Source organism: Siniperca chuatsi, linkage group LG15 (assembly GCF_020085105.1).
Source record: "Siniperca chuatsi isolate FFG_IHB_CAS linkage group LG15, ASM2008510v1, whole genome shotgun sequence".
NCBI classification, from domain to species: Eukaryota; Metazoa; Chordata; class Actinopteri; order Centrarchiformes; family Sinipercidae; genus Siniperca; species Siniperca chuatsi.
In genome coordinates, this window is record NC_058056.1 from 10,949,714 (window position 1) to 10,977,422 (window position 27,709).

Genomic DNA, 27,709 nt, shown 5'->3' on the forward strand with positions numbered 1-27,709 from the left:
TCAAAAGTTGTGTAGTTGGGCTTTAAGTATTAGCACAGAGCAAGTGGGCAAATGTACTGCCAAAGGACAGAACTCAAACTTTTGTGACTTTGTAGTTAAGGAATATATTTCAAAATCATACCGATTTTCCAGAGATACAATTTGATATGTGGGTCCTTTGCCGTATTTGGTTTGAGAAGGACTAATGCCTTACTCTAGTGTTTGATCATTTTTCCAGTTATTAAAATAACTGACATGCCAAATGCAAGGTCATTTTTTAACCAAAGCAGGTGGATTCCTGGCAGTTGTCCTCATGGTCCAAGTCTGGAATGGGAATAGTGGCTGAAAGTCATTGACTCGAGGCCTGTTAACTGAGGTCACCTGCACAGTTATGTTCATAGGCGTTTTCATGGGTTTAGCATATAGCCCAGTGTGGTCCCATGGTGATTTCTGTGCAAGTTCTTTGTTTATGATGTTTGAAAAGTCAGAGATTCATAAAACACCACCCTCCTGTCGCTCCTCAGTTTGTTCCTAATTCTAAAGAATGCCATCAGTGTGAATGAGACCTAATTGCACAATGCCATAGGGTGCGTTATTGTAAATGAACTCACAGCGCAAACAAGAGCTATTAAAGTCACTTGTTATGGAGTGTTGTTTAACTAGAGTGTTCTCATTAAAACCAGTCTCCAGCCAACAAAATACGCACTTTCTCATAGCTTACATAGTGCAAACAGGGATAGGGGGGAAGGCAACTGTAAACTGTGTGTATGTACACAGTGTGTGTGTGTGTGTGTGTGTGTGTGTGTGTGGTGTGTGGTGGGTGGTGGTGGTGGGGGGGGGTGTTAACGGGTGGTCTGTGCAACATCACCACTCTCTCTAGACTTACATAAAAAAAATGGGCATTAGGATTTACTGCACTCACACTCACTCCTCTGCTAGATATGCAGTCCCCCCTCACTATCAAACATCCACCAATGTGTGCCCTCACCCTCCAACAACATCTGCAATCAATTGCAGCTTGATAGAAAGCACTCCACTGACCCTGGATCTCCCCCTTTGACTCTCCCTTTTCTGCTTCCCCTCCTTTTCCCCTCTCCTAGCCCCCTCCTTTACCTCCCCTCGACTCTCTTTTCTCAGCCACCACCCAAAATCGGTCACAAAATTCACATTCAGAACCTCTACCAAACCTGCCAAAGTAATAATCTCCCTTTTCCTTCAGATCCAGCAGTGGGAGCAGAACCTGGAGAGGTTTAACATGGATCTGTTTAGGATGCGCTGCTACCTAGCCAGTCTACAGGGTGGAGAGCTGCCCAACCCAAAGAGCCTGCTGGCAATTGCCAGCCGCCCCACTAAAACCACACTGGGACGCCTCGGGATCTTCTCTGTCTCCTCCTTCCATGCACTGGTGAGGAAGCCTAGGACATGCTTTGGGAAGGGACGGATGAATGAGTAATGAATAAATGCACAATACAGAATCAGAGGGCCAGCAGTGTGTCCTGTTTAGATGCTTTAAAACATTCCTTTTTGTGTGTGATACTTCAGTTTTAATTAACTTGATGTCTAACAGTAACCTTGAAAATCTTTTAATCATTTGAAAATAAAAAGCATCCTGCAAACACCCCCTTTATGCATTACTGGGGGAAAATAAACCTAATTAAGATGGTCTGATTAGATGGAATTTTTTTGTTCAGCTGAGTGATTGCAGTTCTGATAGCGTGTGTCTGTTCAGATCTGTTCCAGAGATGAGGCCACACTCAGAAGGCGTTCATTGTCCCTGACTCACAGACAGCGCAAGAGAGGCCTTTTCTCCTCGCTCAAAGGCCTCGACAACCTTACGAAGAGAGGCCGGGACAAGAGGCCCTCTGCATCACAGGTACTACTGAACACACACACACACAGACTTATTAAAATACTGAATATCTTCAAATTTGAAGTTTTTCAGAAACATTGAGTATTCAAAATGTTCTATGCATGTATGTTAAATGCAAATTACACTTCATTAAAAAGGCAATATTGTTGGTATTTTTGCTTGTAGTCAAACACAGTGCAGCTCTCTCGCCGGTGGATAAAATTTCGCTTTACATTGTGCGTAATTTTGGTTCAAGGTGTTGGTGTACTTTGGTGATGGGGAGACCGGATTTTCTAATAAGCGCGCCCATGAGCAATCACTTAAATCAAAAAACAGATATGGTAATACTTAATGAACTTTATGTCAGCATTTTTGTTTTCATGTCAGTACTGAAATCCGAACAGCAGCACTTAGACCTTGAAGTGACACTAATTCATCTCCTTTGAATCCCAGAGTAATACAACTCTTCAGGTGGTCTGGATTAGCAGATTCTTAATGCAGGATCACCCACTTCATGCATTCAGCAGGGGAAATGACATAACATGAGCGTGCAGAATTCATAAACAAGCGTTGCATGCACACAGTGTTGAAAAACACTGCACATGCATGTTTGTGAGCACACACAGTCTCTTGGGATGTACTGCTGAGAAAAACTCTTGATTCTTGCACCCTCAGTGCACATTAAGCATATTTGTTAATGAAACAACCTGAAAACATGTTTCCTTATTGCTTACTCGCATGTACAAGCCATGCCTGGGTTGACATGAAAGAAAGGAAGAGATTGTAACAGTCATACAGGGCTTTCAGCACATTTCCCCCTAAGGAAATTGTATTAATTAGAAGTCCTGGTAAGTTTTAGTGCCCACCTCCCATCAACATAAACACAGAGGAGCATTCCTCACCCAGGTGCGGGGGGGTGTTAGTAATTAGACTCACGTAAGCTGGTTATTTGTTGATAATGAAATCCACCATTCTGTATGCTGAAGGTACAGCCCTGGAGAATACTCTACTCTTGGTGGTCTATTTTAAGAATCGCCACGGGAAACATTCATTTCCCTTAGTCTTTTATAGACCTCTGTTCATTAGTTGAGAGCATAGGAAGGGAGATGATTGTGATTTTGATTAACGGCAATCTACCTTCATTTTTCTGGATGCTGTGAAGTCAATATGGAGTCTCATTGTTTTGGAGCTAGCACAGCTAAGAGCCAATCATGTTCTCCAATAGGTGAGCCCTGACTCCTGACTGCTTACAAAATGTTCCCTGTCCTGTTTCACGTGCTCTTATTTAGCTCATCCATGCCACCACCTGCTCTGAGATATATATGTTTGTGCATTTGTGCACATCTGTCAGCGACTAGGTATGTGTGCGTGTGTTATTATTTTTCTGGAGAACTCCAGCCAGCCAGCCTAATGAAGCCCAGTTACATTTCACAGTGCAGAAGGCCGAGGTGGCGCTGCAACACACACATGAATTATTGAAAGCCATATGTGGTAGATGGCATTCTCCACTTGTTCCTCAGCCCCGCAGACACCAGCAGATGGTTGGTGTAAAGATGCTAAATATTAAACAGCCTCCCTTTAATTTTTTTCCCCAGGTCCCCCTTCTCTTACAAGCTCATTTTAGTGCTTTTCTGGGTTTTTTTTTCTTTACATAGAAGCTAATAAGGAACAGAATATGGCTGGTAAGTGCTTCAAGGGTTTTTTTGGAGTGCTGGGTTTTCCTGGACATCTGCTGTTTTTGTTGTTTTCCTTTTTTTGCAAGAGCAAAAGATCACTGTAGTGTGAGTTTTGGTTTTCTGTTGTTCTCTGTGACTAGTGGGAAATTCAGTCTTGGCCATTTTAAATGACATCCTCAGCTCCTTGGTTGTTCTCTCATGTGGCACAGATGAGACACGTGTTTGCTAGAGATGGGTTTGGACAGGGAGGTCGTCTGAGGGGCCAAACTCTCCTCCATGCACTTAATCTGTTGGTACCTTCTCAGGTTTACAAACTGCGCTTTCTCCAAAGTTTTTGGGATATCTTCTTTCAGTGCTTCTTTTTTGCCTCTACCTCCATCCTGCTTATTTAATCTCTTAAACCTAGACTTTCATCTCACTCTCTCCCCCAATTTCTCTCACATTTGTTTTTCCTTTTTTCCCTTCAGCTTCGTCCTCTCTCTCAAACCCCGTTTCTCAGTGCATAAACATCAGAGCGTTAGACGATGGTCCTTCTCCCACAGTTTCCATACTGACTCATTTGTATTGACTAAGCCTAAATCCCATTTGCCACTGTAACGCCGCGCTCAACAACCTTGCCCCAAAGTCATGCTCTCCCCCCCGTCTCTTACCCTCTCGCTTTCTCATCTCTCATCCGTCTTAGGAGAGCTATGTATACAGTACAGAGCTGGCCGGCAGTCGGCTGTGGGAAGTAGGCCAGAAAGGTCCGAGGATTTGTGGGAGAGTTGGTAAAGCTTTCTAAAATTAGTCAGTTTACGGCGAAGCAGCAATGTTTACAGCCACTTTATAAATGTACTCGTGTTAGGGAGGGAGAGTTACTGTACTCTGCTGCTCAGAGGTCAGATGAGGGTTCTTACTACCATAACAGGAGCCATTGATGATTTATAAAGGAAATTTCTTGGGATTGTTTTTGGAGAAAAGTAATCCTTATTCTTTGAAAAGGGATAGCCAATTCTTCTGTAAACCAATTCTTAAGTGTAGTGTGAATACTATCAGAGAGACTTTTGCAGGAAATTCAGCTTCAATTCTGTTAATTTCACAGCAAAATACAAGCACCTTTTGAGCTTTTGTCAGACCCATTTTGAGAACCAAATGCCCCATTTCTGTCACTAGCTATGCCACCTATCATGTCTCTCCTGCCCGGTGACAAAGTATCTCAGCAAAACCTGATAACTGCAGCCGATTTGAGTGAGGACTGGAGTTACACCCTCACATAACGGATGGCTCTGTGTCACTGCTGTATTATAGAGTTGTTAAAGCCCTCTGAGGCTGCAGAGTCACTTCCAGCACCGGGCTTAGCCTGACACAACATGCCTTCCAATCACAAGCCAGGGAGAGGAGCTAGAGAGGAGAGGTTGAGGAAGATAGAACAGATCAAGAACACGGAGAGATTTCGGGTGGTTGTGGGGGCACTTGTCCTCCTCATCTATAACTGGACTGTTTTCCCTTTCATCTCTCTGTTACACAGAAACCACTCAGTGTCCATACACACCCCCTCCACTCACCACATTCACACACACACACACACACACACACACACACACACACACACACGAGCATATTTCCACCATTGCACCTTCAAAGGCTACAGACCCTGTTTGGAAGCAGTATCAAAGCACTGCACTCGCCACACGTAGTTTTTAATTAACTACATAATAGCGCTGTGTGTGTCTAATATTGTGTTGCTGAAGTGGCTGGGCGCTTAATCGCTTATGAGTCAGTGTGGTGCCCCTCTGTCTGTACTTCTAACTGTCTGTCCCTTGATTTCAGATCTTTGAGAGCGATGCTGGAGGCCAAACGTACGCCCTACCCCCGAGGAGCACTGAGGTGAGTCATAGCGTTCAGTAACTTTTACGGTTTGTGGATCTTTGATATATCTTTTAAAAATTCCACTGCCATCTGTCACATCCATCCTGTGGCACTGTCTAATGTGCTGAATTATCAGTTTCAGCGTGAAGTAGCCGTGGCAGAAACGGGTCCGCTCATACTTTGACCTCTGCTGTCTTTCATGGCTTTGATAGTGGGCTGCGTAAAAATATTTTTACACATAAGGTGTGTGTGTGTGAGGGGGTCAAAACGTATGTGTGTCTGATTGTGTATATTACTTGTCCAGGATCAAAGCAGAGATTCTTTTCATGTTGATCTGAAGGTGTCTGAAAGATAAATAGACAGCGTATCTAACGAGATTTTTACAGCAGTAGAACCGTGTTAAAGTCTGGTGTGGACAGGCTCCAATTCACAGCATAATTGAGTTAATGGGTTGAGTTGAAGCGTTGACCAGAAGCGCTGACTGAAAGTGTGAGTGTATGGGCTTATGGTAAAAGTGTTGAATGACACTCATCATGATGAGTGTGAATTCTGGCCATCTGAGCAGCCAGACGTTGGAACTGCAGCTTTTGCAGGTTATTGGGTGGTTACATGAGGTGTGAAATATTGTTGTAAGCTACAGCTCCAAACCTTGCTGTCCTCAAGCTTCCACATCTTCAGGGTTATCTGTCCATTTCTTGGCTGGGCACAGTGAAGGCCAGACTCAAGGAAGTCATTGCGCCCATAGTCCAGCACATAAACCCCTCTAAAATGACAAATTCTTGCATTTACACTTGGTTTTTGTATGGATACCTTACCTTCGGACAGAGCCAGAGCCAGAGTCGGACAGAGCCTAGCTGTTCCCGCCTGTAGTCTTTATGCTAAATTAAGCCAACCGTCTGCTGGACGTAGCTTCATATTTAACCAACAGACAGTGGTATCAGTCTTTACACCTAACTCTCGGCAAGAATATTTACCAAATTACAAACTATTCCTTTAATGGATAATGATTTTGGCTGAAGCCCAACTGTTGACAAGGCTCTGAAGTGTCTTTTGAGCAAGTAACTAAATACCTAATAACTTCAAATGGTGCTGTTCTTCATCTGAGCCTGTGTTCTGTCCTCCATGTGAAAAGGAAGCAAGAAAATACGAATTTCAATGTACATAAAATAATATGTTTTATAAATACAATATGTTTTATAATTATACATTTTATTAATATAATGTTTGTCCCTTGAAATAAATCTCATCAAAGCCTTCCTGGACGAACAGTTGAAGTTTGGCGCTGACAGATGAGCATAATGGACACTTTCAGACAGCAGGACGGGTGTTATGAAGATTGCTGTTCCACAGGATGCAATGATTCACTGTATGACTCTGTGGTGAATGTGGCGAGTGTTAAACTGCCCCCATTAAGGGCCTTAAAATGGACTGAGAACAGGAAGTGGTTTGAGAACAATAATGGCCTTCATTGGGTTGACGTTTTAAAGTTTCTTAAAATGCGGCTGTGCTTTTCGGTCTTTCCTAGATTTGGAAGTAGATGTGGAAAACAGCTTGTCACTAGAATCTGTTTGATTTAGTGGGGATTAAAACTCTCCAGGGTGGGAAGTAGGGAATGAGAGAGAGAGAGAGGATAGCACATCTGTATTGATTTTCGTCACATACACATACAGGTCTTCATCTCTGTCTTGATGATTTTGCGCCTGTTGTCCTACTTGGGTCTCAAATCCCTTGAATTACTCTAATAAACAATTATCTTCCACTAATCCTTTTGAAGTGAAGTCAAGTGAAGGGTGTGTTTGTATGTGTGTGCCCAAGCTTCGCTGTAGTTGCATGGCTTGTGTCCACTCTCGTATAGCGTTCAACTGTCCATGTGTGTTTGTGCATGTGGTTACTCTGTCCATTATACGCGATTTTTAACCAACCAGCTATTTTGACCAGCTGAGGGGGATGTACTGACGCTGTCTAGCTGCAGGTTGTGACTGCTGCATAAAGCAGTGAGCATCTATATGGGATGAACCTGTCAGTAATACAGAGGCTGTCTTGGCCTCCATAGAGGTTAAAACAGAGTTCACATTGACTTCAAATCCTCCATCCACCCACTCCTTCTGTCAGCAGTGGAGTGAGTGAATATGTTTTGACCGCTAGAAAAAAAGACATGAATGCTAGACTAATGTTAATTATGTTAATGCTGCATACTCACACTCATTTCAATTCACATATTTTAAAATGTATACAAATGCCTGCTTCTGTTGAGTAACTTCCAGATCTGGGTTATGTAAATATGGTTAAAGGTTAAAATTCAGGTTTAGCTCATTTTCCTTTCACGTCCCGTTTCTCTGGACATGAAATACCACCTGAGACAAGTGTTTTCTCTCTTTAAAAAACAATTTTACTGGCTGGTGATCATGTTCCCATCACTCTTGTCCATGACATACTGATCCCTCTCTCTGTGTCACCACCTCTCACCACACTCCACCACCCACGGATACAAACCCCCGCTTTAACTTTCATGTCATAATTGAGGAACAGGCACCAGTGCTAGCCAGTATGGCTGGTCATTATTGTCACCTTGTGTGTGTGAGTGTGTGGAAAAGTGTGTCACAGCGGTGGAAAGAGGAACCTTGGGTGGAGCTTTTAGGAAATGAAGAGTAATACCCTTTTAATAGATGTAATAGAGGGAAATTGGCTGAAATTGTCTTCAACTGCTCTTCTGTTTCTTCTTCATGGTCACTGTATCTGTTCGAGGCAGTACTGTAATATTTGTGTCACCCAGTTGCTAAGTGGAACAGAAAGGGTGGCCACTAAACCATCCGCTACTCCACATTCCATCTTTAGAAGCTTCAGGGTGGAGGATGGCTTGCTTAGAAATAATTTCCACACTTGAGAGGAAAGACTGAAGTATTGGTTTGAATTATTTGGCCGAATGTAAATAGAGTACACACTCTCACCACACAGAGCACTCGTTGAAGTTCAGCACGTGCCTGGACCGGACTTTGGCAGTCTTTCATGGAACGTTGACCAGGCAACTGTCGGTCCGTTACAACCCTCTCTGACCATGAATGAGTGTACAGTGTTAGTCAGCCGCTGGTCAGGTCAGCGTAGGCAACCAAATCTTAGTTTTCCGGTCACGCCATGTTGCTGGGACACAAATGGGCCGGTTATGCAACCAGTTGCCATGACGGCTTGTTTTTTCATCCCCTGTTTGTAAGCATGACTTCACATCCCTGAAGAGGCGGGCAGAGGTGGGTGTTGAAGTGGCACCTTGTGTTCCTCCATCCCAACAGGTTAGGGAAACACTTTGGTAAGAACATGGTGGCCTTTATATTGGCACAGATTCCTGAAGTAGACTAGTCAAGGGGACATTCAGATGGAAAATTAGGCAAATGTTTCTGTGTGCCCGTGTTTATCTGAGCTACTCTGAGAATGCTACTTGTGTGTGTGGAGCTAAGTGATGCTTTAAATCAGAGGCCTTAGCGTGTCCCTTTAGGCTTCTTGAATGGCAGCAGGGGAAAAAGGTCTTTTTCCTCTTGAGGTGATGCATCAAAAGCAAACAGCCAGCTTCTGAAACAGACAGAAAAGCTCACACACATGCACACCAGACGGAAAGCCTAATAGCCACACACTCACACACACCACTCTCCATTTTTACGATCCCATAATGTATTCAAAACATCGCTATATACCCAGACCTATTCACTTATGCAATTATCCCTCTCGGCCCCATGTCTCAGTTTAACCGAAAAGTCATATCGTCTTCGTCAGAAGTGCTGAATCACTGGCTTCTTCAACCCATGAGTTTCAGTATATTTGGTGTGATTGAGCCTTTCCTTCTGATAGAGGGCCTTGATAATTGCGGTCTTAGGCTTCACTGTGGCGTCTCCCACAGCCCCTCAATGCAGCAGTGGCGCTTTTCCCTCCAGAGACACAGAGTCGCAACCAAAACCCCCAAATGGCTGCCTGTGAGGCCGAGTGGTGGGCTAACTCCCCGCCTTAATACCCAGCTCAAACCTCACTGTTATTGCCACCAACAAATAATTACCTTTAAATGGCTGATCTGAAAGTTTGACTGATTTTGAAATAAATTGTCCCTGTATATCACTTGGGTCAAAATGACTCAATGATGGCTTTTCAAACCAAATAAGTTGTGGAGAACTGTACAGATATCATCTGGACGTCTAAACCTGCCGGTTGACCCTTGCCAATCATCTTGTGTACACGATCGTTATGATGACTATTATGTGGAGCAACTGCCGTCTATGTTGTCAAATGAATTTCTCAAAAGCTAATTGTATGACATCTTTGATCCACTGCTTGATCCACAGCCAAGCATTTAGACTGATGGAACCGTATTGATTTGTGTGCTGTTACTTAACGTCTACCGCTTGCTTTCACCCGCTCCCTCCCTCTCTCTGATTACCTCCTTCTTCCCCTTTTCTGTTCACTCTCTTCTCCATCTAATGCCGCTCACCCCTTCCTTTTTTCTTTCTTTACCCTCCCTTCTTACCCTCCATTCCTCTCCCACAGAGGCTGGACGTGCTGACTAGTATCTACTCCATGTCGCCCCCTGAGGGCGGTGTGTGGGACAGCATCAGCGGTGCCACAGACGTGCTGACGTGTGTCTACATGCCAGACGGCCAGACAGTCCAAGTTCCTGTCAGGAGAGACCAGACACCCGTCGACCTTCTCTCTGCAGCCTGCAAGGTTGGGTTGGCAGCGAGTTGCAGAGAAATGATGACATGTCACCACAACAACAACAAAAAAAAACAAAACAAAAGCAGTGAAGTCATTTGGATTTAGTTGTCTAGTAAAATTTTACATAATCCTTCCATTCATACTTAATTGTGAGAATGTGCATTTTCCTATAACATGGGGTTTGATCACATGTGAATACAAAGTTAAATAGTTTTTGAAGCATCTGTAGCAGCAGGCATATCCGGTTGTATTATGCTCCCAACGGCTTGAAATAACACACCTATTCATCCAGTGTCTAACTTAACACAGTCCTCTAAGAATGACTGCAGATAGATGGACACACACACACACTGTTGTCCCTTGGGCAAAGCTTTTTTGTTTACTGCAAAATTTCTCATCACCAAGTGTAAAGTCTGTGAATAATTCACACCTCGGCCGTACAGCAGCTGTCTGACTAAGGATTGGTGCATGAAATATTTCTGATGATTTTGTGAATACATGCTGCTGAACATTAAGGGACTCTTGTGTAAACAGGTGAAACAGCTGGACCCGGGCCTGCACTGCCTCCGACTGCACAGGCGAGTGGGGCAGGACGTGGAGGTTCGATACGTGGCTCCTGGGGAGCTGCTCTGTGATGTGGTGAGGAGGGCAAAATGACACTTACATACACAGTGCCCTTCATTATCTGCTCTTTATTTAATGTGTATTGATTTGTTTGAGATCACTCTGTAGGTCAATGATCAGCTGGAGGTGGTCCCAGTTAATGTGTTTACGCTGCACATGAGCAGGCCAAGCAGCAGTGGTGACTTTGGTGAGTCTGCCACATATGTGGACTGATTTAGGTCTAGTTGTGTCTGTAATTTTATCTACACCTCATTATCCTGTAATCCTTCTGTCAGTCTAACTCTCTTTGTTTGTCTCTATTTGCCTCCATCTTTATTTCTCTTCTTCCTACCAGGTTTTGCAGTAACAGGACACATAGACAGCCAGAGAAACAGCAGGATTTTTGTCAGTGAAGTGCTTCCTGATGGACTGGCATTCAATGAAGGTGCCTACTCACTTAAGAAATAATCCTGAAACCACCAACAACAGTATCGCATGTGGGATCTGTGTGGCTTTTACCACCTCTTTTCTGAAACATGCTTGTCTGTGTTCCCAGGTCTGCGTCCAGGCGACGAGATCCTGGTGCTGAATGGCCGGTGTGTGTCAGGCCTGGACCTGGCGCTGATCCAGACGCTGTTTGCTGAACAAACCCTGCACCTGAGCCTGAGGCGGGACGGACCGCTGCCGCCAACCGTGGCCTCCAACCACCCGGCCCCTCCTCTCAAACACAACCAGGAGGTTCGCAGCAAACACCAGCGTGCCAAGTCCTCCTCAGGTGCTTAGATCCATATGACATTAAACCATCTAAAAACATGTGTAGATCTAGTCATTAGTGGGAATGTATTTGTACTCAGAGGCTATAGATTTTTACCTAATGGAAATAGTTAATAGTAAAATTCAAAGTGAAGTTGATATTGATACCCTTTAGTTTGTTTGTTAGCGTCCCTAGTGTGTGACAGATGGTGAGAGAGAGGAAGAGACCCACAAAGAGAGAGAGAAATTTTGAAGTGCTTAGCTCATGCATTGACACTTGCTCACGTTAGCAGTATTTGCTGAGAAAGTAGATATTTTTGTCACCTACACTAACAAAACAGCCACTACACTTCCGTTCTAGTTAAGACACATCTCTACTTCCTCAAAAGAGACTCTTCACTGTCAAAAGTCATAAGAAGAAAAGCAGTAGTCAAAAAGCTCCAGATGAAGTTTCACAGCTCTGTGTATCCTAGGGGAGAGGAAAGGCCACCAGGGGCTTTTGACCACAGAGGGCTCATTATCGCTGTGAATGTATAGTATCCTGTCAACTCGGTTTAATCTCACTGCAGAGGCGAGGTGTCAGGACTGAACAGTAAGGTCATTCATGTCGTGGGACAAACACAGCTGATACCCAGCTGGTAGAGATACATTTGTCTGTTTGTTTAAGTCTCAAGCTAAAGGTAAGGGCAATTCAACTCAACCAAAGAAAATTATCTGTGGTATATCATCAAGTTTAAGATTTTGTACAGTTATTGGGGGGGGGACGGGACTTGCAGACTTTAACACAGGATGTTGTGGGTTCATGATATGCACTGGGTGACATTTTAACAGCTTAGTTTTTTGAATGAAATATATGAAAATTTACCCGAACTTAACTACTGACATTCTCCTTCAAAATGTGCAGAACATTTGATGCTTTTTTATTGACTCTTCTCCGTGTTTGGCATTCAAAAAACAGTCCAAACAAACAGCGAGTTCCAGAGAAAATGTCAAGTATCATTTTAATGATAGTCATTCATTAGTGTTTTCTCCACTACAGCCATAATTGAACACAAAGGGATTAATGACTTGAAGGCCTCATTACAGTAAGTGGTGTGATCAAAGTGCCTGCAGTTTTCTTCTCCATCTCTAGAGGGCATATGATCCCAGGCAGGCTGATAAGGAGGCAGGGAGGTAAATGCCGCCAGTGGGGAATTAACACTTGTCTGACTTTCATGATGGCATTCCTAGAAGGAAGCTGTCTGTCATCTCGATTCATTCAGCCTGATGCAAATGCATAAGACAAGAGATGGTGATTCAGATGACTAGATATCTGGTGTAACTCCAATCTAGCAGTCTGACATTTGGTTGACAATGATTGTCAGTTTAAGAAGGAGAAGTTGAGCTCCACAGGAGGTCCAGAAGTTTTCTTTTGTTTCCTGCTGTCACATTGGCCTGCCTCCCAGGCTACAATCAGGAATAAAGTCTTTTCATGTGCCAACTGCTAGAGAGGTTGTCCTCAGGACCTTGAATTTGAGGTGAAATCTGGAAAATGTTTTCAAAACACTCAGTTAATCTGATAATATCATCCTGTCAGGACGGTTAATATGCTAATATACATTTTATTAGTTGGGACTTTAGGAAAACCAGCAGTGAACTTTATCTTCAAGGGGTTTTTTAGTCAAAGGAAAGAGATAATAGAGTCTTTAATTAGGATTGCCGAGTGTTTTTTTGTGTGTTGTTAGTGTTTATAACTGAATGCCATTGCCGTTTTTAGACTGGAGACATAAATTCTGTGCGACTGGCAGGCGCCCATGATGGTTTTAGACTGTAACTAGCCAGCATTGTTTGTGTTTTATGGTCAGTAGAAGGATGTGCTTCAGCAAAAACCACTATAGTGCACATGCAGTGTTGGGTGGTATGAGAGTAAAACGCCATCACACACGCACACACAGAGTGACTAAACCTAATGTTAAAACTATCCTCTCTCTCTCTCTCTCCCTCTCTCTCCAGATGTGTGCACTGCAGCTGATGGTGATGATTCCCCGTGTGTAGGACTAGAGACTGGTCACTCCCACTGCGCACATAGGCCTGTTCAGCACAGCAAGGTAGGAGGGGCTAGAGTTTGAGTGTGTGTCAGTGTGCTAGAAAGAAAGTATTTCTATTGTCTCATAGACATTTGCATACAGTACCTCTCTCTCCTTCCAGGTTTGTTTGTGTGAATAAAAGTGTGCACGTTGTCGAGTTTGTGTGTGTGTGTGTGTGTGTTTGTGCCCACTCACAGTGACAGCTGTGGGGCTGTCAGAAAACAGACTGGCACCAATCCGCAGCATTACCATAATTAGGATACTCCATCATAGCCACTGGTATAAACACAGCTTATTACTGTCATGCAGACTCAGAAAAGAGGCTGTGTCACATTCCCACTGCCTCCTACACACCCCTCGCACACACACACACATACACACACATATGCACATGAAGACATGCATGCCCATGGGCAAAACCAGATCTCTCAGAAGAAACAGTTGTCTAAAATGCTTCTGTCATCCTCACCTCCGCTCAAACATTCATATCTATCATTATATAAAGAGCAACAGTAGTTTATTTAGTGAATATATTGAAGACGGGCAGACATCTTCTTGCTTGTGACATATTCCTGGTGCTTGTCTCTGCTTCCTGGCTTCGGTCTTAAACATAATATAGGTGCCCTGCAGTTAATACAACTCTTGAAGATCCTCTTACATCAGTTTTAAAGAAGTATCTCCTCTATAAATATGCCAAATGGTTGTCCCTCGTGATTTATCGCAGATTGCATGCCTATTTCTGTCATGTCTGTTGTTGAATATCCGGTCAGGTTTTTGATATGTAAACCAACTTTATTGAAGTAATTAAACTGAGCATGAGCCTGTCCCGTTGGGAATTACGCCTCAGCGCTGTGGTAATGTAATACGGGACAGTGTGTGTATGCTCGTGTTTATCGAGAGCAGTAATGAGTGTGTGTGGTCATCACGAAAAGCCATGTGTTAATGATGTAGACATGGCTGGAAGCCTGAGAGCGGATGTGTGTGCGTTCATGCATATTCACCGTCTCTTGCATCATTCAGCTAATATTTTGTGTCCTTTTAAGCCAGTGTTGTGTAAGTAGTTGTTGTCAACAATGTGAGTGTATGTTTGGCACACTTTTACCAACCTGCTAATTATGTAATATGGGCTAAATGAAAAAGGGAATAGGCAGTCATGTTGGGCTCATTTCATCAATGATTCATTGAAAGTAAATCCAGGCCAAATATCCAGAAAGCATCGCTAATTGCCGTGGCTGCCATGGCTTTATTGTAATTGCCTGTGTCAGAAGATGCCGTGCAGTATTTGACCCGAGGTCAGCCAGGAGGTGGATTAGAGAGGACAACTTGCCCTCTTCTCTTCTCTCCATTCTGGCTCTATTAGTCTTCTCTTTTTGTTTGCCCGACGACATGAGTCAGTCCCACTGCGCTGGGATCTGCACTGCACCACTGCTGCTGATGCTCAGCTCCCTGCCGTTTGTCTTTTACTGAGGAATGAATGGGAAGATAGGTGTGTGTGTATGTGTGTGTCTGTGAGGGAGGGAGGGAGGGAGGTTTATGAATGTGTCTGCTTATGTCACTGCATATGTGCGCATTTGAGGCACAAAAGCTCTCTGTGAAGGTGATTTAAAAAAAAAAATAAACACAGGGTGAGATATTGGTGCTGGTAAATCAGATTTTTGCTGTCACGAAGAGCAGAATTTAATCACCTCACAGCCATCAGTTTGTTCTCTGGGGCGGGGAGAAAGAAATCGAGTCACCAGGTAGAAAATCAGCCATGTATCAGCATATAGGTGCACACGTGTGCACACAGCGTTCTGAAAGTCAATAGAGATGGATGGACGGGAAGAACTCATTTCAAGCCTCTTGTCATACCTTGTAATCGGCCGCCTCACTAGACTGACTACCTTTTGATTAATCGGTCCGTTGCATTCCAATTTGTGCTTATTACACAAGAGAGATCTATATGTGTGTGTGTGTGTGTGTGTGTTTTTGAGGTGAAGTGCTTACTAGGCACAGTTAACAATGTTGTTTACCATCGGGATACTGATTGTGATTCCAGTGCCTCTGAGTTACTTAATGATACATTTGGCTATAGAGCGCCATAGCGGTTGGTTTAACGCAGGGTTGTGGTACCATTATGAGCTCGACCAATCAATTGCAGAAGACAACTGAATTGGTCCGGGATAACTCCCACGAGGCAACTCAGATTGAATTGATTTGACATGCATTGCAGTGTTGTAGTGAAGTAATGCGGTCGTAAGGATGTGTGAATGCAAAATCAGAATAGCTGCAAACATTTTGTTCCTGCCTCACCTAATCTCCAGTAGTTTAGCAACTGAAAGGCTTGAGTAGAGGCTTGATGGGGATCTATAGCATACCAGGCGATCCCAATGGACAGATGGAAGGACGTGGGAAGTAATCCGGCATGGTCTGGTTTCACCACATGGCACCAGTTCACTGTAGGGAACTCGCACACATGTATCCATGCACACACAGATGAATGTACCAGAATGTATTGAAGGCCCGTATCACTAAAAGTACAAAATCTTTTCATCCACTCCTTTTAATGTAGAGTTGAAACAACATGATTAATTGATAGAAAATTATATTTCATTAGCGAATAATTGTTTGTCTTTTTTTTTTAAAGCAAAATGCCAAAGTTTCACTGGTTCCAGCTTCTCAAATGGGAATATTTGCTTTTTTCTTAGACTATAATAGTAAATGGAATACCTTTTTTGAATTTTGGACTGTATGAATATTAAGACTAAACAATGATTCAAATTATCAAGAAAATAATATATTAACCGATAATGAAAACAATCATTAGTTGCAGCCGTACTTTAATGTATCCAGTTAAAAATGGTTCATGTAAAGCTGAAATGATTAGTCAATTAATCGATTAGGTGCCTGAGAAAATTAATATTTTTGATAATGATTTTCCATTAAGTCATTTTTTAGCAAAAATGCAGGTTTCAGCTTCTCAAATGCAAGTATTTTTTGGTTGGCTATAGTAGTAAACTGAATATCTGGGTTTTGGACTGTTGGTTGGACAAATCAAGACATCTGTAGACATCACCTTGAGCTCTGGGAAGTAGTGGTGGGAATTTTTCAATTTTTTTATTTCATTGGCGAAACAGTTGTTTGAGTAACTGAGAAAATTAATCAGATAAATCAACAATGAAAATAACCAATAGTTTTAGCCCTAATTTCATGTGTTTTTGTATTCGTGTGGAACCTAATGAAACCCAATAATTCTGTTATTTATTGTATATAATCAGGTCATAGCTTGCTGGTGGATTACTGCCGTGTTACTTTATTGTCAAATTCCATTATGTAGTAAAAACCATTCTTTTATTCTATAAATAGCAGCCATGTGTTTTACACATTGTAAAGTAGCCAGTCATGCCTTGTATTAAACCAAAGGTTAAACAGCGGACAGACATATTAAGCCTCTTTTGCTTTTGTCCAGACTAGACGTTTCAGTAAGAGCATTTAAATGGACTTATGAAGAAAGCTATGATGTCAGTACAGAGAGATTTGGCTTGATTGACTTGATTCAAGTAGTGATGTTGTTAAGCTTCTCCTCTGAATTATAAGAAGGCATAAACATTAGTAGATTGCAACATTTGGGCTGTTTCTCTTACCGCTTCCTCTTTTCTTGTGGTCTCAATCTTGATTTTGATCTCAATCTTGAGTGTGAGAGGTGTTTCACACAAAAATGTGTGACTAACAGAAAGTTGAAAAATTCAGTTTCGATTCTCCTCTCGTATAGTCTCGTCCTAGACTTCAAAAAGATACGGTAGATGCCTGCGGATATTAGGTTGTATCATCTTCTTCAAACATGATCCCGTTTTCCTTGGAGCTACAACCATCCCCTTCCCAAACTTTAGAGAATCTACTTTACCCGACTGGTGTGCGTGTCTGTCTGTGGGATGGGAGTTGGGGGGGGGTAATTTAGAGAGGTGTGTGTGTGTGTGCATTATGACTAAGCCCATCAGCCGCCATCTGGCCGTGAGCAGGCTAATAATCTGGGCTTACTGCTGTCAGCGTAGTTGACGCTAGCCTGCTCCTGTCAGTCCACTCCACTGTAAACAAGTTGGGAAAGACAGAGCTGGAGATAAAAACTTAAAAGGAAGGAGCGACGGAGGGACCAACAGGGACCCGGATCCAACATGACCCAGATCTGGCTGGAATGACCACACCAGGGATGCCTGGCTCAGCCATTGCAGTAACCATACCAATTGCAGCCCCAACGGTGAACGATGAAGGTCCTCGGCCATGCCTCTACCTCACCACCTTAATCAAGCTCTTTATGCCGCACCAGTCGCCTGCCCAGGCCCTGTGCTCCCTCCTGGCCATGTGCTGGTACTGGCCGTCTGGCTGCGAGGCCAAGGAGAAGGACCTGTTCCTGGGCTCTGTGCTGCTTAGTTTTGGGCGGTTCCTCAAAGACAAGCTGGCCTGCCTGGCTCAGGACATGGCTGCCTGCCTGTCCTGCCAGAGAGACGTCAAAGGGGACAAACAACCGGTAACTACTGTATGGGCTAATGTGCTCCTTGCTTGTGGGAAGTTTTAACTGAGGTAGCTAATACTATGAGTCTTCACACTTAAGCTGCAAACTTTCACACAACTCCCACAACCCTCTGTGTGTATTTGCTAAAAATATCTCCACGAATGCAAGTCTGGACTAGTTTTACAGTCAGAGAATTCACATGCCTTTGATTTGCATTTTATCAGCATTTTAATTTTTAAGAACTTGTGAATTACAGCATGCATATATAGTATTATATGCAGTGTATATGAATTATTTGCTACATTTTTAGCCATGCTAGTGCCGTGGCTCTAGGGATGGCAATGCCGGTCGGTCAGTTGGTCCACCACTTTGGTCTAGACGGAAATATCTCAAAAACTATGGGATGAATTGCTATGAAATTTGTTACAGATAACCGTGGTGCCCAGAGGGTGAATTATAATAACTTTGGTGATCCCCTGACTTTTGCTCTAGTGCCATCATCAGGTCTTTAATTTGTCCAATACTAAACTAATAACATTCCCATCATTCTTAGCTATACTTTGTGTTTAGCTCTAATTAGCAAATGTTAGCATGCTACCATGCTAAACTAAGACTGTGAACATGGTAAACTTTACCTACTAAACATCAGTATATTAACATTGTCACTGTGAGCATACTGACTTTAGCATTTAGAGAGAGGGTCATTTTCAGAGCTGCTAGCGTGGCTGTAGGCTCTTTGTCTGGTATTTCTACCAGTTTGTCCCAGCAAAGCCTCTGTACTCAACCCTATCCTGGTGATCTTTAATTGAACTGTTCACTTGTAAGATTTATAGTGTAGGCAGATTGGAGCAGGTCAAAAGGTCATGGTGTTACTTTTTGCTCTGTCTCTCCTGCCTTTATTGTTATCCATGATGTTATCTCAGCAGTATGGTCTCTATTAGAATTAATTGTATTGGTTTGACTAGCACTTCGTCTTCATGGGTGTGTATTCACTCTCAAACGGTCACCTTGTGTGCTTGGTGGGTCTATTATCTGTTAGTATCATGTCATCTTTGGCAGTTGTATGGTGTGGATGGTTCAGGGTGCTGCGGTTGCTTCTGAATCAACCAGACTGAGCATTTTCCGGGTCAGGAAGGGGAATGGGGGCAGCATAGGGATTGCCATTAGTTATCCCATAGACTTGTTTGTCATCAACGTTGGCAACAAGCATTTCTACTTAACCTTTCATTTAGTTTTAGGCATCTTGGTGGAGTAAGAATAGTGTATAGTCTGGCATTACTTTGCCTTTGTACTGGCAGTCATGCAGTGGAGTGGATCTGAATAGCCTAGGGGACTCAGTAGAATGGGTGCTTTAATCTGAAGCTGGCTTCATTATTAAAACACACTCCTCTCCCAAAGTCCTCCGAGACTTGGCAGAATAATATTTGTTTAGGATGAATAATAAAAGGCGTAAATGGGCTTGAGTGAGGCGCGACGGGACCAGCCCTCCCTCTCATCTTCCTCTCTCCTCCCCTCTACTCCATTTGATTTATAAGCATGCTTCTTCTTTTATTGAGCTTTGAAAAGAAGCTGGCATTGTGGCACTATAGCCCACTAACATGGCAAATGAATCACTGGCCTGCCTACCGACCACCAGGCCTCCTCTCTCTCTCTCTCTCTCGTACTGTCATGACAAGGCTGTTTCCTGTGAGGGATGGGTAAAGCCAGCCACAGGGACACGCCTGTATTTCATCCCCTCTTTTTTATCCTCTCCCTTCCCAGTTTTGTTAGCTTATTTCAGCTAAGATGGGGCCTCTCAGCTGGTAAAGCGTAAGGCTTCTCCTTTGATTTGAAAAGCATTTCATCTGCAAAGCAGACTGAGCTCTGTACATAATGACTCCATTGGAGTGTTAAAGGGAGATGGAGACAGTGTTTAGTGTTTATCTCTGCAACCTCTTAGTCTGACAGAGCTGAGCTGTGTTTTTTATGTGAGTGTTTACACCCAACACTTGGGGAGAAAAAAAACAAATATTGGAATATGACACAAATGAGACTGAATAGTATTTTGTATTTGCATGTGCCAAAAAGATGGGCTAAAGTCTTGCATGGTAAGTGCATGTGATTACAGCCAACAGTAAGGATCGTGAGCATGGAGTCTGCAGTATGCTTCAAACAAAGTGCTTGTTGGGTTGTCTAACAACATCTGGAACCCCCATCATGCCCACTTTACACAGCAATTGGCCAGTTGTGTGGACATGTAAAAGTAGGTGAGATTGGAACTTCTCTTTTGATTCTTCACATACTTACTTTTCTCACTTTTCGTGTGTACAAGCAAATGTAACGCCACAAATGCCTTCGAGAAAAGACTGTCTGAAAGTGTGCTCCATTACCCATTTGTACGATTCGTCGTGTTGAGACCACAAAGATGATGAAGACACAGAATTGTCGGGGAGAGATCGGGGAGGTACTGTAGTGGGATGCAGCTCGGAGGAAGCTGTGAGGACTGCGCCTTAGAGTGTGGCCCTTTGGAACAGGTATAAACACAATTGCCTTTTTAGATGTGGTTGAACGACACATCGTATGACCTATTTTGTTTGTTTGAACGTAAAGAAGGCGCCGACCATGAACCACAATGGTCCTGGTTCTGTTTCCTGTCTTCTCTCTACTGTTTCTCTCTAACACAGGCAAAAAATGCCCCAAAAATACTTAAAAGAAAAGTCTCGACTTTCATCTGCCTGAAATTAGGAGGGGAAGTAGAGGAACAGTAGAAGGAACCTTGACACACACCTTGATGCTGCATTATCTTCTTATAGAATACCAGAAAATTAACTAGCCAAACTCTTGCCTGCCAAATCATTATCCTTTCAATTAATTGGCTACCTCACAAGGAATGAGCTCTTAAAATTTGGTTATAATAAAGCCAGTTTATAAAACAAGTAAATTTTTCAAGGGCAGAGCCTTCATCTGTTTGTTTATTTATTCCACATGAAAGTACCCTGTGCAATGAGCGATACATGTAACGTTTTATTCTTATGCGAGGCCATAGTTAACATTCCTGCCCTGTTACCCCCACCGGCTCAGAGCCTCCCATTTTTGAGTCAGCCATTCCTCTGTGTGTGGAGGTAACAAGCCAGAACAGTCTGCATTGTACTGCTGCTATTGAGGGACTGGACACTGATACAGCCCCCGGCCTCTCCATTCAGCTCTCTGAAAATTACACCGAGGTCACATGGAGCCAAAAAGGAGGGGAAGAACCAGAGGAAGAGGAAGGAGGAATGGGGATATCTGGAGACAAATGGACAGAGGGAAGTAGGATTGATGGCAGGACGTAAAAGCAGAGATGTAGGTAGACCAGCACTGATGGAAAGAGACGGACAGTGAGAGAGGAATGAATTGCCACAGGAAGAACTCCCCTCTCTTTGCACTAGCCAAGTGGCCAGACCGTCCACTACTGATTGATATGCAAAACAAGCAGGCAGCAAGCATTTTTTCTCTGCCTACGCTCACAGAACGGCAGGACGCAGGATCAATTGCTCGATCCCCATCAAAGCCCACTACGCCTCAGAGGCATAGGTGTACTCAAGACTGAGGCTTCTGACCCGGGCCTAGCAGAGAGACAGGCAGCAGTGGACACCAATGAGAGAGCAGAGAAGGAGGAGTGTGCAAAACGTTGAAGAGGGGTTCGATCGACCATCAGATGAAAACCAGAGGTGGAGCGAGAAGATAGAGATAGAGAAGGTGGTCAAGCCAGCTATTCAGTTCTATCACAGATATTTCTTCCGTCAAGTTGTGTAACCGCCCACCATTTCTGGAACCATCATGCCAGTGTCCAGGGGAGGCAGGCTGCATAGGAAGGGCTGCTCGCTGGCCCGAAGGACCCAGCGGCAGGCCACAGCAGCATGGAGGCTGCTCTACAGACTGCTCTTCATGGTGAGCGCAGGATTGGGAGAGCAAGTGAATATTTAAATATTAAAACTGTTTGCTGTAATATTTGATGCCGTTTTTGAAGGGGCCTCATTAAAAGAGATGATAGAAAGTCATCAGCACTCTACTATATTTTTAAGTATCACTGCTGTGAACACTGAAAGTGAGTGGGTACAATAAAGGCTTTTTGGATTAATATTGATATAGATGTGGTTTAATTGCAGAGTGAGGAGAAGGCTGCCGTATAGGTTTAGCTTTTGTGTCATGGTAATTTCTTTGGCCAGTTTGGAATGAAAATGTGAGTGGATTTATTAAAATGAGTTCTACTTGACTTGAAGGGTACACCATTTCGAAATGAAACCCTTTGCTTTGACATCTAGGGGATCTAGCAAGTGGACATCATGTATATGTGTGTATGGCAGTTGACTGAAAATTAAAAGAAGTGCTGCTGGATGCCGTCAGAAGGAAATTGAGTAGACAGAGACAAAATGACTCAACAGCCTCTCACTTCATTTTTATTTATTTTTTACCTGCAGGTCGACAAAGACCTCTTTTCTAAATTGACTAAAGGGCACACACGGCAAGAAGAGGTAGAAACATGATCCAGAGCTGTCAGCGAGAAAACCTGAATAGGAATTCACAGCAGCGCTGTCTGTTCCACTTGTCTTTCCTGACGCTCCTGGGCTTTTCTCCCGCCTCTGCTGGCTCCCGTCCTCAGCTCTTAATTGGTTATTTGGGCTAGCTGTCAGGCTGTGTTGGTGGGATTGTTGTGAGGCAATCGCAATTGCTGAGTCATGACAGTGTGTAAGCAGCCCCCCCCCTTCTGCCCACCTCTTCTTGTCACGCTCCAATGCAGGTGTCTGCCATTTAGTGTTGATGAAAATCTTACTTAGTTAGGGAAGCTGTGTGGCTGTGTGAGAGGTAAAAGTGTGTTTCCATGTGCACACGTTCCCGAGCATCCAATCAAGCATATACACGCTTTTTCCCCCCCAGCTCTGTAGCTCCTCCATCATCTCTTTCGTGTGTGTGCGAGACGAACATGAGCCCATATCCTTCTAGTGTGTGGGTGTGATGAGAATTAACTCAGTACTTGAGTGGCGGTGTGTGCTACTGGGTGCACAGACATGTTTCTAGAGACCTGGGCAGGCCTTCCCTTTCCTCTGGGCGCCTGTAGCTGAAATAAACAGCAGATATGAGTGTTATCTGTCTCCACAAGGCTGCTCTCCCCTGTCTGGAGCTACCAGTGGGCTGTTGGATGAATATGTCACTCTGATATCCTTCAACCTCTGTGTTTCCTTCAGACAATCTCCCCCTGTCCGCCCGCCTGGCGCAATATGGAGTTTTCCCAGAGTGTGTATCAGTGGCGCTGTGTGTGGTATCATCATCAGTGTCTGAAGTGTATTTTGTGATAGTGTGTGACAGCAGCTGTAGTTACATAGGTGATATTCTAAGGTTGCTTATGAATTACTTCCGATTAAGGAGAAGTGGTTACTTGCTACATGAATGTTGACATGCTCATATTCAGAATAAATGTTTGCAAAAATATATTTTCCCATCATTGAAGTAGATGATTGTAGGCTAAAATATATTATGTACTCTAACCAGAGAAAGCACTTTTATACTAAATAAACCTTCTACTCAATTAATAGTGAAATACAGCCTTTTTAGCCATTCTAGTGGCATGGCTAAAATATTGGGCAGTCCGCCACCTGAAATATCTCAACAACTATTGCATATATTTCTATGAAATTTATTACAGACATTCATGCCCCCCTCAGGATGAATTTTCATCATCAGGTCATCATTTCAATTTGTCAAATACCTTAGTTTATGACCAAATACCTGCAAAACTAATGACATTCCCATCAGCCTCCGCTGTACTTTGTGTTTAGTGCTAATGGGCAAATATTTGCATTCTAACACACTAAACTAAAATGGTGAACATGGTAAACATTATACCTGCTAAACTTCAGCATGTTAGCATTGTCATTGTGAGCTTGTTTTACGTATCACGTATGCTGACCTTAGCATTTAGCTCAAAGCACCGCTGTGGCTGTTTACAGCCTCACCGAGCTGCTAGTATGGCTGTAGACTTGTTTTGACCATTATTGGAACATCAGGTTTATTGTCAATGCAGTCAGTGTGTTTACATGTACAGGTCCATTTGCAGTATATGTGTGTGTATCTTCCACATTCAAAGAGCTCCAGAGTGAAGCCCTGCTGTGGGTGGTGGATCACTGGAAAGAGGCTTAGCCCAGACATACATAGAGGACACGGAGAGGCATTTTCCCCTTCTGTCTCTCTCTCTTTTCTCTCTTTCATTCTGTCGCTCTCACGCAGTCTTTATTGTAGCATTGGGGGTGGGGGTGGGGGGGGGTGGTTATGGGTGGTAGCTCACACCAGTTTCAGAGCTGAATGGCTCAGACAAGATTTCACACACTGCTTGGGAAGTGTATACGTGTGTGTATCGATGCCTGCCAGTGTCAGAATGAAGGGTGTATTGATCCATGTGTGTTGCTGCACAGTCTTTAGTAGTGAGCTGCACTTGAATGCTTACTCATGCGATATTTTATATACACCCCCCTCACCCCCAACACACAGGAAGGTGGAGAGTGCTGAGCAACTGTTTTGCCTGGCATCGTGGCCGTCCCACCGTGCTGTGTTGCTGTGCAGTGTATTGGAACCTGCTATTACTGGCACTTAATATCCTCTGCTGATTCTAGTGACTGGCCACAGATTATAATGCTACATCATGTCATTCACTTGGAAGGAGGAGGACTTGTCATCATGAGGCTATTTTTAGCAGAGAAATCAGATCATAATTGATGGTCTAGCAAATCTTGGTGCAGTTGATGAAGTGCTTGAGTAGCTTGTCAGGTAAGAAATCAGGATGGATTCTGTTTAAGTATACATACATTTACTGTAGTGCTTGAAAAGCATGTACCATACACTGGCAACCACGGTGTAATATAGAGCGACGGGAGAGGTTTTTCCGTCACTGCTTCTGTTTTATGTACCAGGGAACAGAGAGGCTGATAATGGTTCATTTTCTGCCACAGTTGCTCACAGACTACAAAATCTTAACCGCCACAGGCAAGACTTCACAGTATGGCGCCTTCGGCTGATGTTAATTTCCCTACCCCAGGCAATACAGTCCAATATAAAGTAATGCGGATTATCTGTTTCCGTTGAACACCTCTGTAAATGGTATGACGCTCAGTTCTTCATGGGGTTCCACCTATCAAAGTAGTATAAAGCAGGGTGGAGGAAATTATACTTTTAGTGAATGAGCAGATGTATTATGAGCTAGATTTAGAAAATGAGAGGCTTCTAACCCCCTCCCACTCTATCCAATACAAACAAATACACCAATACAAACTAATACATGACCACTTGGGATCTCCTGGCATGTCAAATTTTCTGGAATTGATGTGATACAAAACTGCATAACTGTCCTTTATGGATTTAGACGAACAATGTAATGTGATATAATGCTATCTACTGGGATATCCAGTTAGTCTTTCAGATGCACTGTAAAGTCTTTGATGCAAAGCCAATTAGCATAGAGTGCATAACTAAATGTCCATAACACTCTTAGTATACCCAGGGGAATCACTGGCCATGTACAGTGTAGAATTATATACATCATTATACAGCTATGGAGCTGAAATCATTAGTAGTGAATGATTAAATGAGGGAGGTAAAAGTCTTAGATTTTTCATTTAAATAAATCCTTGACAATATATTTCTGTGCAGATACATGCTTGTGTGTGCATGCATGCTGTGTTGTTTTTTTATAATAAGTGTGATCCTCCATTTTATCTAGCTGGCTATTATAATCCCTGAGCTGCCATACCTAAATACACCTCCCTCTCTGTGTCACCCCTTACAGAGCGTTGACACAGTGTGCACTCTATACCAGTCCTTCCAGGAAGGGACAGGTTCGGGCCCTGGGGGTTTGATGGACGACACCAAGGAACCTCCAGTGAGGCAGAGAGGGGATCCCATGGGAGAGGCCACCCCGCTCAGACCCTGCCCCAAGCATATGAGTGCCACTGAGAGGTTACGCAAGGTGATCCAGGAACTGGTGGACACAGAGAAGTCCTACGTGAAGGTGAGACCGCAAAGCGTTGACTTCTGTCATATTAGAATTTCTCAAAAGAAACTAACATGGATATTTGATTAAACTCATCCTCATGCTTTGTAAAGTTTTGAAGATCAATTCCACTGTCCCATTTTTAACTTGTCGGTTATTAAATCATATACTTTTTTTACCTTACTAAGACAAAAAAGCACCAACTCCTAACTGGACTGCTCCACATTATCATGTAAAATAATATGCCCAATCACTGGCAGCTGCCAAGTTCTTAAAGGAAACATTAGATTGATACCATTCTTATGTCTGTATGGTACATATGTAGCCAGCAGCCGGTTAGCTTAGCATGAGTGGAAACGGGGGAAACAGCTAGCCTGACTCCTGTAGTAACAAAATCTGCCTATCAGCACCTATAAAGCTCACTAATTAACACGTTACATCTTGTTTGTTTAATCTGTTCAAAAAGGGAAGTATAAAAACAAACAAAGTTTTGGTTTTATGGGGGGGTTATGTGCCTGACTGTTTCTTGGCTGGGAGCAATTGAGACTACAGGAAGTTAATGAAATAATCTTACACATAACCCCCGTAAAACAGCAAATTGTTGTTTTTACACTATACTAATAACGTGCCACTGTGTCTTAGTGGTGCTGGTAGATGGATTTTGTTACCTTTGGACAGAGCCAGGTTAGCTATTTCCCCCTGTTTCCAGTCTTTGTACAAAGATAAGTTAAATGGCTGCTGGTTCTAGCTACATATTTACCGCACACACTTAAGAGTGGTATCGATCTTCTCATCTAACTCTCAGCAAGAAAGCGAATAACCGTGTTTCCCAAAATGTTGAACTTTTCCTTTTAATTTAAGTTATGATGCTTAGGAGTGACATGGGACATAAAAAACAAGAGAAGAACTGAAAGAGAAGCTGTTTACTGTGTCACAGTTAGAGCTCCTCCTCCGCCTGTCTAGCCTTACTTATCTTCATCCCGCCCAATCATTTTGCTGCCCTCGTGTTTTCCAATGCGACCTTTTCCTCTCTGACACACATTAAAGAGCCATATTCATGATCTTCTCTGCAACACTTGTCATGGCTGGCATTTTTTTCCCCTTTCTTCTTCATCTCCTCATTTTTCATTAAGTCCCTTCCCCTGTGCATCCCGCTTCTTCAACCTGCCGTTGATTTGTAATTGAGGGAGGAGATTGTCTTCCCAGACTGCCTTGATGCAGGCCTGCACCACAAGCGAGTGAGGCAGCTTGGGGAGGGGACGAAGAGGGGGAGGAAGCTCATAAATCAACCTAATGAGAATATCTGCACTGATACCAAGACAAGCTACAGCCACATTAAAGTAGTGGGGGGAGAGAAAGGGAGATTGAGGGAGAAGATGGAGGAATGAGGTGAGGAACTGTAGAGGGAAACAATTGGAGGTTATAAAAGGGAGAAATAAGGAGTGATCTAGATGATGAAAGTGATTTTAAAGGACAGGCAGGTTAAGGAATGTTTACTATTGCTGTTTGATTACTTGTCACTGACCTTCTGGATTTCTTGTGTGCAGGACCTGGCCTGTTTGTTCGAGATCTACCTGAAACCCCTGCAGAATGAAACCTTTCTGACACTGGATGAGGTAGGTGGCGAGTGTGTGTTATTTTGTGTAGGTGTAGGGTCCAGAGGTGTGTCCTGGGAGGTGTTGAGGCTATATGGGACGCCAAATTCATCGAGTGTTTATTACCCAGTGGTGACACCGATGAACTCTGATAGGCCAT

The 27,709-nt window shown here is 43.4% G+C and overlaps 1 protein-coding gene across 8 annotated transcripts in view; it reads left to right on the forward strand.

Moving 5' to 3' along the window:
* Positions 1-27,709, forward strand: part of tiam2a (TIAM Rac1 associated GEF 2a) — a 94,211-nt gene that overhangs the window by 56,066 nt on the left and 10,436 nt on the right. For all 8 annotated transcript variants that reach the window (XR_006374706.1, XM_044168005.1, XM_044168000.1 and 5 more), the window contains 11 exons: positions 1,199-1,384; positions 1,709-1,852; positions 5,314-5,370; positions 9,877-10,053; positions 10,579-10,683; positions 10,777-10,855; positions 11,003-11,092; positions 11,204-11,422; positions 13,393-13,487; positions 25,751-25,972; positions 27,502-27,570. Coding sequence is in view for 7 of the 8 variants with exons in the window: in XM_044168005.1 (XP_044023940.1) it covers positions 1,199-1,384; positions 1,709-1,852; positions 5,314-5,370; positions 9,877-10,053; positions 10,579-10,683; positions 10,777-10,855; positions 11,003-11,092; positions 11,204-11,422; positions 13,393-13,487; positions 25,751-25,972; positions 27,502-27,570 (1,443 nt within the window). In the remaining variant the exon portion in view is untranslated. The remainder of the gene's footprint in view (positions 1-1,198; positions 1,385-1,708; positions 1,853-5,313; positions 5,371-9,876; positions 10,054-10,578; positions 10,684-10,776; positions 10,856-11,002; positions 11,093-11,203; positions 11,423-13,392; positions 13,488-25,750; positions 25,973-27,501; positions 27,571-27,709) is intronic.